Source organism: Branchiostoma belcheri, unplaced genomic scaffold (assembly GCF_001625305.1).
Source record: "Branchiostoma belcheri isolate BF01 breed outbred unplaced genomic scaffold, Haploidv18h27 scaffold4, whole genome shotgun sequence".
NCBI classification, from domain to species: Eukaryota; Metazoa; Chordata; class Leptocardii; order Amphioxiformes; family Branchiostomatidae; genus Branchiostoma; species Branchiostoma belcheri.
Window position 1 is genome coordinate 3,886,592 of NW_017804020.1, and position 10,200 is coordinate 3,896,791.

The 10,200-nt window shown below is 43.0% G+C and overlaps 3 protein-coding genes across 3 annotated transcripts in view; 1 reads left to right on the forward strand and 2 right to left on the reverse strand.

The window, feature by feature from the left end:
• Nucleotides 1-1,620: 1,620 nt before the first annotated feature.
• LOC109477198 (galactose-3-O-sulfotransferase 4-like) lies at nt 1,621-4,441 on the reverse strand. Its single transcript, XM_019778268.1, has 5 exons — nt 4,262-4,441; nt 3,786-3,903; nt 3,067-3,182; nt 2,489-2,857; nt 1,621-2,265 (listed from the first exon to the last, which is right to left on the reverse strand). Exons 1-5 carry the CDS (start codon nt 4,381-4,383, stop codon nt 1,761-1,763), a joined length of 1,230 nt encoding a protein of 409 aa, XP_019633827.1. The 5' UTR covers nt 4,384-4,441; the 3' UTR covers nt 1,621-1,760.
• A 533-nt stretch (nt 4,442-4,974) lies between these two features.
• On the reverse strand, nt 4,975-7,569 carry LOC109476924 (galactose-3-O-sulfotransferase 3-like). Its single transcript, XM_019777941.1, has 5 exons — nt 7,496-7,569; nt 7,120-7,252; nt 6,676-6,791; nt 5,985-6,347; nt 4,975-5,473 (listed from the first exon to the last, which is right to left on the reverse strand). Exons 1-5 carry the CDS (start codon nt 7,567-7,569, stop codon nt 4,975-4,977), a joined length of 1,185 nt encoding a protein of 394 aa, XP_019633500.1.
• The window catches only part of LOC109476925, a 2,784-nt gene continuing 151 nt past the window's right edge, over nt 7,568-10,200 (forward strand). Inside the window, exons 1-6 of the mRNA XM_019777942.1 lie at nt 7,568-7,633; nt 8,241-8,378; nt 9,009-9,158; nt 9,701-9,804; nt 9,897-9,948; nt 10,189-10,197. Of these exons, the coding sequence (XP_019633501.1) occupies nt 7,568-7,633; nt 8,241-8,378; nt 9,009-9,158; nt 9,701-9,804; nt 9,897-9,948; nt 10,189-10,197 (519 nt within the window). The remainder of the gene's footprint in view (nt 7,634-8,240; nt 8,379-9,008; nt 9,159-9,700; nt 9,805-9,896; nt 9,949-10,188; nt 10,198-10,200) is intronic.

The following is a 10,200-nucleotide window of genomic DNA, read 5'->3' on the forward strand; positions in this document are numbered from 1 at the left end:
ACAGAGACATAAATGTGTCAACATTGCAGTCAGCTACGTACCGCATTTGCTACTTATAGTTTTGAATGATGGAGAATCTGATTCACAACTTTGACTTAGGTGCAAGGAACATTCGACTGTAGCGTCTGTCTTTGACTTTGCGACTTATACCACGTAAATGCTTGTGTCCCGATCATTCCACACAAATCTCCATTGGTTTTGAATAATCGAGAATCCGATTCACAAACTTTGACTGCAGTGCAAGGAACATTCAACTGTAGCGTCTGTAGGTACGACAAATAATAGGCGTTTCTTTTTATATTGTTTTCTAAATTGCAGTCGTTTTTACTCTTTGTCTTGAACCTACCTTAATGAAGACGAAGTTAGTAACAGGATGACCACAGCTGTTGACCTTGTTTGTTGTGTCGAATGGGAAGTCATTATGTGTAGCCACGTTAGCCTTGTCCTCGCTTGAGCTGTTAAGGGCCAGAAATCATTTTGGAAAAAAATCACCTTAAGTATGCAATACCATGTAATAAATGCAATAAGTATGTAATATTCAATGTCTTCATTCAAGCAGACTATCTGTTGACGCTCATGAGTTGCACAGAAACAAGTCGGTGATATAAGCTACGCGACCTTGTATAGCAGAACTCAGATCTGTTCCAGCAATTTCACCCGAACAAAGAAACGAGAAGTGTACTAGTCGTCGTATTCTGTGTTTATTTTATGTTCGTAGATATGTCACATCTGGCTATGCGTAGTCTATGGCGGCACGAAGGTTTTTTCAGGTCGTTATATGAAAGGTTTTACCAATCAACCAATATGTGTTAGTTGACGACTGGAACAGTACAGAAGTAGAGAACACTAAACACAGTGGACTCACAGAGGGAGTCAGTACTAAACTGCCCAAAGCGATGATAGTTGATCTATGACCAAACTGTAATTACATAGCAATGTCCTTGTTGCCAAGAAGATTGTTGGAGGTTTACTCGACTGACATGTAGATGTCTCTAAACACTGAGTGGGTTCGTGGAAATTTTACCCACAGGTATAGTTCAGTCACCTCACCTGTTCTTGCCATGGAGACCACCGTACGGTTGTTTCAGTGGAAACCCCATGTCTTTCCAGCTGTACAGCACGCCAACATACAACATCACAGCCAGGCAACCCAAGTACAGCACCCTTGACTTCAACTTAGCCATGTTTGTTAGTCGGCTATGCAATGGGCGCGGCGATAATAGGGGTAAATGTCGGAGACTGATGCGTCAGTTGCCCAAACCGGAAGAACAACTCTAACCAAACACAAAGACCTTCCCAGTGTGTAGGCCCGATTAGGTCAATGACCCACGACACTCTGTCTGTCCAGTCAGCTTGCAGGTAATGGTATAAAATAGACCGATTCTTGCTGGCTATAACTACACGAAAAATAGGATTCAATGTACAATGTCGTAACAACGCAGAGTCGTTTTTGGTAAACACATTTAAAAAAAGACATTGAAAAAAGTAAATTTCTGATAAAACACAAAGTTTTAATATGTTCTCTGATACAAAGTAAGAAACGTATACTCTCTAAAATCAAGTATATTGAACGTTGATATGAACTATATTTTATGAGAAAACGTAAAATGTATTATGTCCTTTGAAACAAAGTGTATTGAACTTTTTTGATACAAAGTAAATATCTTTGAGACAAAATGAATTACATTCAATGCTACAAAGTGTGTTCTCTGATACACACCACTAGACAACGTGTAAATATTTTTGATGTAGATTTGAGGTCACTCAGATTCAATTTGGGCTTGCTTTCTACTAATCTCTTCGTTTTGCCTTTCAAGTTGGAGCAACAAGGCTGAATTCCACTGCGTAGTGGTCCAGTCCAGTTCTTCACAGAAGGTCGAGTCAGCCAAAAACTCTCGGCTCCATTTGCCGCTAGGAAAGACTTTATCTCCTTGGGAGAGTGTACAGTGGTTGTTTACTTGGAGATTCAGTGTTTTAAAATACACCACCTCGTCCCAAAACTCGGGTCCTTCCTTGGTTGTCCGTTCCCAAAAGGTCCTGTTGAAGTAGTCGTATATGAGATAGTCTATGGGTGTGATTTTCCTGTGAGTTTCTATCTGTTTGTCCGTGAGTGGGGCTGACTTTTTGGGATCTCTTTGAACGTGGAGTCTTCTTGTTGTGTGGAGGATGTCGTACATGGTCCAGCAAAACGTTCTTCTCAGCAACACCAAGGATTCCTCCCAGTACTCTGTTATCAGAACTATGGAGTACCAGCTGCCAACGGTTCTGTTAAAACAACAAGAAGAAGGGAATCAGCATCAGATGGCAAACCTTACCTACTTTCCTGAACTGCACTGCGATCCTTTCAGTTGTATGGTCATATGACATAGTATCACTGAAAGATATATGACTTTTATTGTGTATATCGGAAATTGGCGACTGGCCAAAGATAATACCAATTCTTGCCAGAAATCTAGGCAAGATTTTCACACAGCAAGAGGCAACTTACCTAAGAGTCTCCTCTAGTACACTTTTCTTCCTGCTCCCAAACAGCTTCCTTGGGAAGCCCAAGGTGTAAGCTTGGAAATTCTTCTGCTGACAGACCGGCTTCCCAAGTTTTCCCATGCCAGTACGTCCTGGCTTGTAGTTCACCTTGCTATCCAGGTACTTCCCTAACGGGTTGACGCTGTCCTTTGCCGGCTGATTCTCATAGAAGAACACGGAACGGAAATGTTCCAGCGGGTGGCGCACGATGCCGATGTACCTGGTACCGGGCGCCATGAGGCGGTCCATGGCAGTCTTGTTCATGATGGCGTGGTTGATGAGGAGGGTGTAGTTTCCTAGGGAAGGCTGGCACGCCGACCTGTCTAAGTTTGGGCTGAAACGTGACAAGAGCATTAAAGGCATTCAATGAAGTTTTTAGGGCTTGGAAACTTTCAAAGTCAATATTCTAATCACTTATCTACATAACTGAGTTGTAAATTGACCCTCATGGAGCAAAGATACCCAAAATTCTGACGGAAAATGGTCACTGGAAGGACCCTTGGCTGATTTTAGGGTACCACCCAGAAAATTGGTGAAAAGTACCTGTTGTACGAGAGCCGCCTGTGCTTATCGTGAATCGGGTAGCAGATGGTCATTCCGTGGTTCCGGCCGAACCTAGCCAGTACCAAAAACGTAGAGCCAGAACCAGTCTTATGGACCTGGACAGAGACATAAGTGTGTCAACACTGCATGCAGTCAACTATTATCTTTGCAAATTATACCTTACCACGAAAGTCTTCGTGAAGGTGGGTCCCGATCATTCTACTGTAACATATTTTGTGGTGGAGTGGAATTTGTTGGAGATAAATGGTGAAGAATATCCCATTCACAATCTTTAGAAACCCAGACACGTACACAGTGTCAACGGGGAATATTCGTCTTCCTCATTATGATTACTGAAGGCAAAAAAACATATTGTTTTTGCTCTGTTTCTTCTTCTTATTCCGTTCCGAAGACTGACCTCTCACCTTATAAATGACCTGAACCAGACGTCTGTCACCATGGTAACTAGTGTTGGGTTACATAATGTTGCAATTTTATAGTAGGAGGGATTTATACTTCTGTCACCATATATGTGAATGTGTTTGAGTAAGATTCCACAGAGCAGACCATATGCAAAGGTTAACATTAAGCATTTGCTTTGCAAATATTGCCTTTCTAGTTTTTTTTTTTTACCTCGGCAGAGCCTGTGTGTGTTCTTTGTATTTTGTACTCTAATTGAAGTCATCAAAGTCGATTTTACTCTTTGGCTCAGCATTTACCTTAATGAAGACGAAGTTGGTGACCGGACCATCGCAGCTGGCCTGATTTGTTGTGAAGGATGGTGACAGGTCACTCCGTAATGTAGGGCCTCGCCCGGTAATCATGCCCTCATGTGACCTGTTAAAAACAAGCAACATTTGCTGGGAACAGGGTAACTTTAAAGGATTCAATACCGGCATTCCAGTAATAACTTAGCCTCCACCAGGCCTTTCTACGGGAATACGGATCGTAGAATTCGGCAAAAAGGAGAGTAAAATTGGCCAAGGGAGTCCGGCCGCGGGGAGGTAGTTTCTTTCCCTCCGGTCAAACCTACAAGGCGGCCAAACTCCCCAGTCTGGTAGAGACTAGTAATTACTACTGTCATGATGCCACTTGTCAGTCTCTTTGTAGGTTTACTAACTAAAAAGTCTCTAAACGTTGGGAGGGCCCACAGAAATGTTTCCGTCTGATAGTTCAAAAATATCTGTCACCTCACCTGTTCTCACCATAACGTCGTTTCGCTGGAAACCCCGTGTTTTTCCAACTCCACAGCATGCCAACATACAACACTACAGCCAGGCAGCTGAAATGCAGTATCCTAGACCTTAACGAAGCCATTGTGTGTACATGCTTGTATAGTTCGGTTGTCTAAGACTAAGGGCGCGATCGACGATAGCAGGGCCGTAAGTCAAGCGTGATGTAATGCGTACGTTGCCTAACCGGAAAAACTACTAGATATAAAGACCAGCTCAAAGGCCGGGACTGATGAGATCATTTGTCACAATGAGCCCACGACCCTATACTGATTTGTGACCTTGCCAACCACACAGACGATATTAGCAGCGATGTAGTTTTATGGCGACACTCAAGACTCACACACACACACACGCACACAAGCACACACACACACAGACACACACACATACACACAAACACACACACGCACAGACGCATAAACACACAAACATAAACGCATAAACACACACAGACACATAAAAACACACACACACACACACACACACAAACACACACACACACAGACACACACAAATACAGACACAGACACACACAAATGCAGACACATACACACAAACACACACAAACACACACACACACACACACACACAAACGCATAATTAAACACACACACATACAAACAAACAAACGCATAAACACAGAATAATAAAGTAGAGTTCACTGATTTTTATTTCATTTGTCGTTCATTTCTATCTCTTTGTTATGTTCATCAAGTTGGCGCAGCAACGCTGACGACCATTTAGCCGTGCTCCAGTTTAGTTCTTTACAGAAAGTAGAATCTACTGCGAACTCTTGGCTCCATTTGTCACCTGGAAAGACTCTATTCCTCTTGGTTTTCCGAGTTTTCCGACAATGGTGGTTTACTTCGAGGTTCAGTTTCTTAAACGACGCCACTTCGTCCCAAAACTCGGGTCCTTCCTTGGCTACCCTTTCCCAAAATGTCCTATTGAAATGTTCATATATGTTATAGTCTATGGGGCTTAATGTTCTGTGTGTTTCCTTCTGTTTGTCCGTGAGTGGGGCTGACTTTTTGGGATCTCTTTGAACGTGGATTCTTTTTGTTGTGTGGAGGATGTCGTACATGGTCCAGCAAAACGTTCTTCTCAACAACACCAAGGATTCCTCCCAGTAGTCTGTTATCAACACAATTGAGTACCAGTCCGCAACGGTCCTGCGAAAAATAAATTAATTCATCAACGAAACGCAATGTCGATTTTTTTCAATCAAAATAGACAGGTTAAACTAAGAAAAAATTGAAACAAGAGGAAGTCAATCATTTAATAAAGTACATTCCAAGCTGCCAGTTTGGAACAGACAAATCTGACCCTAGCCTGACATGTCAATGTTTAGACATCCAGGTAAAAAAATACACACACAAAAAAAAAAACAGTTACTCATGCAACTGCATAATGATTTTGGAAACGGTCAGACGTTTCAGGCAGCATCCACTACCTTTCGTCAGTGACAAAAGGTAGTGGATGGTTTCTTTTGTCGAATCTCCAAACAGATCTTTCGGTAGGGGTAAGACAGTATTATATGAGATTGGCCAGCCTGTATGTATCCATTTGACAGACAGTATCCATTTCCCCATCTTTGGTGGGTACTGTCTGGCCAATTTGATACTGTCTTATCCCCAGCGAAATGTCTGCTTAGAGATTACCTTTCGTCTACCCCTGACCTACCTGAGTGTCTCATTAATCTGGCTTGTACTTTTGCTGGCCATCAACTTCGTCGGGAATCCCAAGGTGTATGCTTGGAAATTTTTCTGTTTCGAAATTGTCTTCTGTCTTCTTCGATTGCCAGGCTGGTAGTCCGCCCTGTTGTCCAGATACTTTCCCAGCGGATTGCTCTTGTCCTCTGCGGGCGAGCGTCGGTAGAAGAACATGGAACGGAAATGTTCCAGCGGATGGCGCACGATGCCGATGTACCTGGTACCGGGCGCCATGAGGCGGTCCATGGCAGTCTTGTTCATGATGGCGTGGTTGATGAGGAGGGTGTAGTTCCTTCCCAGAGCCGGTCTGCAGGCTGACCTGTCTATTCTGGCGCTGAAGGGAGAGAGGATGGAATGTTGGTGTTATTGTTGGGTGATATTTTTTAAGTGGTGATTCCAAAGTTCACCGAGGGACTTCATGAAACAAATCTAATGTTGAGTTTCAGTGATCTCGAATGTCTCTTTAAAATCGTTGAATGCATGATGTTCAATGATATCGATCTCCGTAGCTCATCTAAATGATCTACCATCAATAATTATGTTCAGAGATTCTTACCCTGCAGCCGCTGGTCGCACGTTTACATTTTGTAAATGTTCCATCACATCAGTGTTCATAATAATGGTAATTAACGCATCAAGGCTTCAAACAACCTCAAACTCACTTTTGGTAGGAAAGCCGTCTATGACTGGCGTGCACAGGGTAACACATAGTCATTCCATGGTTCCGGCCGAACCTAGCTAGTATCAAAAACGTGGAGCCGGAGGCAGTCTTATGGACCTGGATTAAGATATCAGGATGCCAAAAAGTCTTAGTAAATAAAAAAAAAAAACTACAAGAAAAGTATTAGCTAAATCTGGCATACAGCCTATCCGCGACCCTTTTTACAACTTCCATGCGCTTAAACACAACGCCCTTAGTAGCTGCAAGGGATATTCGGCCTTGTAAGGTATTTGACCTCTTTAGCGTCTGCTATGAATGTAGCCATTGTGTAGGACTTCTTGCTTGAGGCAGGCCAATTTCTGTACTTCTGTATATGTACATAGGCGAAGTCGCGAAGCTTTTGTTGTACTTGTTGCCCCCCTCCCACACGTACTCTACAATGTACCTTGATGAAGACGAAGTTTGTGACCGGACGATCACACCTGGCCTGGTTTATTGACGCCCTCGTGGACACGTCACTCCGTGCTACAGTCCGATGCCCTGTAGCTGTGTTTAGTGCGACTGTGCCCTCCCTTGACCTGTGTAACAACCAACAGCCCTTGTTGTGGACACTGTTTACTTGTTTTAATTGCTACACGATAATTCCAAACGTTACGTGAGGCAGATGACCAGTATTTAGCCCCACAGTTTTATTTTGTGCTAATTTGCAGGGGCATACGGATCGGTAAAATGCATATAGACCTGCATGACCACCAACGTTTAAGAAGTCACAATCAGAATTAGATTTGCAAGAACTTTGAACACATGTGAACACCACCCACCTGTTCTCGCCATGGGAATCACTACTATACCTTTGCTTCACCTTAAACTCCGTGTCTTTCCAACTCCACAACATGCCAACATACAGCACTACTGCCAGGCAGCTCACATATAGCGCCGTCAGCCTCAGCGAGGCCATCGTCTGTGTGTTAGCTTGCCTAGTAAACGCAATCAAGCGGAAAGTAATATAGCTAGAGGAGACGAAGATAAGGGCTTTGATCCAGGCTTTGTGACGTGTGTATGGCCCTGGAAAGATCTTGTCTCGTCTGCCATGTTGTGTGACGACGAATAAATAGGTCAAAGATTCAGAGCACAAGAATGTCGACTTCAAAGGCATTGCGTATTTGAGAAACTAGTCTAAGAAGAGGGTGGTTATTGTCTTAATCTTAGACGGTAGTCTGCCAAATCATATAAAATCAAAAACATTCTTGCCAACACTGAGTATTGGGACTTACCCAAATTTTCGACCGACTTCACGGAATGGACCCTTCTATTGCAGCTTCCGGGACGTGACGTCGGAAACACGTCCCAATTTATTCAGTGTTGGTATGAATGTTTAGCCCTTTTTGTCATAATGAAGTATATTAACACAGATAAACTTTCATGCTAATCATAGCTTTATTTTGTATCTGTAAACTGTATCTGTTCATCATATTTTGTTGTGACCTGTGCTTAGCCCAGTGTGGCAAAAGATGTGCAATAAAGGCCGTTATTCATTCTTGTCCTGCTCCTTTTCCTACATTCCAGACAGCCGGTGACTGGGAGAAGCACTATCTCGGCCAGGAGAAGGTTGCCGAGTTCTTCGAGCGCGGTTACATCAGCAACATACGGGTTCTGACGGAGGAACAGTGCGACAGGATCCTGAAGGATTATGAACATTTCATTGTGAATATTCTTTTTTTAGATAATTTCATGCTATTCCAAAAAAAAATTCAGTCAAAAAAATGCTCTTAACCAAAATCATAAAGGTTTGTAGGCATGTTTTTTTCGAGAATAGCATTGATAGATTATTGTCTCCGTATAGTTGGGGCTTCCCCTGTTTCTTTGGTCATTAGTCATATAGCCGACGTTTCGGTGACCGTTTGTCACCTTCCTCAGGGCGATTCTGACTGGTTCACATTGTACTGCAGGCGTAAATATTATGCGTATGGGAATGCATCAGATTCTATAGCAGCGACACCTGTGCTGCAGTGCAATGTGAACCAGTCAGAATTGCCCCCAAGTAAAAAAAAAAAAAGGTGACAGACGGTCACCGAAACGTCGGCTGTGAATATAATAAAACACTTGGCTGTGTAAAAAAGAGCTTCAGAATCTTTACTAAGTGACTAACCAACCTGATTTCTATTCACGGAGGTTTCTGCTTTATGGTTTCACAATCTACTACGGGAGTTTAACATTTTATAAAATTATTCTACAACACTACATCAACATTTTATTTGAGATGAACAGATTGAGATGGAGAGATAAGCAAGAGGCAGGTGACCTACCTACTTATACGTGCCGGTTTCTCGGCAGGACCCGTCCAAGCGGCACCCCGGCCACGCCATGCTGTACGAGCACCACAGTAACCAGAGCGGGGACAGCAGCAACGTGCTGATGCACGGGCTGGGGCAGTGGCGCCTCACACGGCTGTTCCACGACGTCGTCTTCCTCCCCGCAATCAGCGTAATGAACTCATTTTGTTAGCATGAATGTTCGTGTGTGGTGGTACAAGTCATTATGAAATAAAGACTACAATGAATTGGAGCTTACCCCAAATTTTCGCGGAATGGACCCGTCTACTCTTGGAACGTGACGTTAGAGACACGTGACCGTAGTAGCGGGTCATACGTGCCAGATAAGTTGTGTCGCCCCCCGTCTCTGTTCAGGGTAGATCTGTGAGTTCTTAATATGTAGACCGTCTCCTGCTAAATGGCAATGTGTACAATGAATTGGGATTTACCCCCAATGAATTGGGGTAAGTCCTAGAATATGTCTATATTTCATAACTCATTTTTTCTTCTTTCAAATCAATACTTTATAGTTGGGAGAAGTGGGCGACTCGATGCAACACCGCTGCATCTTCAATAACGATTATCCACAACCAAAAATGCACATTGTAATGTCAAAATATCAAGATAAAAAACTACGACACAAGTAATATTTGCACTAAAATGTTTACAGTTGAATTACCCATGTATATTCATTCCGTGCACATGTTGTTGTAGGTCCCCTCCTCGCAGCTGCTGGACCAGGACAAACTCCGGCCTGTCCGCCTGTGGCACGATCAGATGTTCGCTAAGCCGGCCAGACATGGGGGCGTGGTGGCGTGGTAGGACCAGGGCTTCTTCTTCTCGACTTCTTTGGCCTTTTGTAGCTGGCATTTAGAACAAGCATTTAATACTTAATTTTTTTTTTCTACAGGCACCAAGACTACTCCTACTGGACTAGGACTAAACCCATGATGCACTTAACGGTATTTATTACATTTCGTTTTGTTTCTGGCCGACAGTACCATAGACAAACCATTATTGCATGACCTAACATGAACTAACTGAAATATAGTTGAAACTATAGCTTTCAAAGATTAGCACACGTTTGGTAGTAATAGTAGTTCACACCATATTTTACATTACATATATTTGCTGCACTAAACATGACATGATCAGATAATCATATCTCTGTCTCCACGCCAACGTAATTATGTACTTTGCAGGTCCATATCGCG

Excerpts from the sequence above, each read along its gene's own strand:
- LOC109476924 (XM_019777941.1), bottom strand. The coding sequence starts at position 7,569 with ATGTTGTGGAGTTGGAAAGACACGGAGTTTAAGGTGAAGCAAAGGTAT. Across the intron at positions 6,792-7,119 it reads CAAACTTCGTCTTCATCAAG|GTCCATAAGACTGCCTCCGG; the intron begins GTACATTGTAGA and ends ATCTTAATCCAG. Across the intron at positions 5,474-5,984 it reads CAGATTAATGAGACACTCAG|GACCGTTGCGGACTGGTACT; the intron begins GTAGGTCAGGGG and ends TATTTTTCGCAG.
- LOC109477198 (XM_019778268.1), bottom strand. The coding sequence starts at position 4,383 with ATGGCTTCGTTAAGGTCTAGGATACTGCATTTCAGCTGCCTGGCTGTA. Across the intron at positions 3,904-4,261 it reads CGACGTTATGGTGAGAACAG|GTCACATGAGGGCATGATTA; the intron begins GTGAGGTGACAG and ends TGTTTTTAACAG. Across the intron at positions 2,266-2,488 it reads GTACTAGAGGAGACTCTTAG|AACCGTTGGCAGCTGGTACT; the intron begins GTAAGTTGCCTC and ends TTGTTTTAACAG.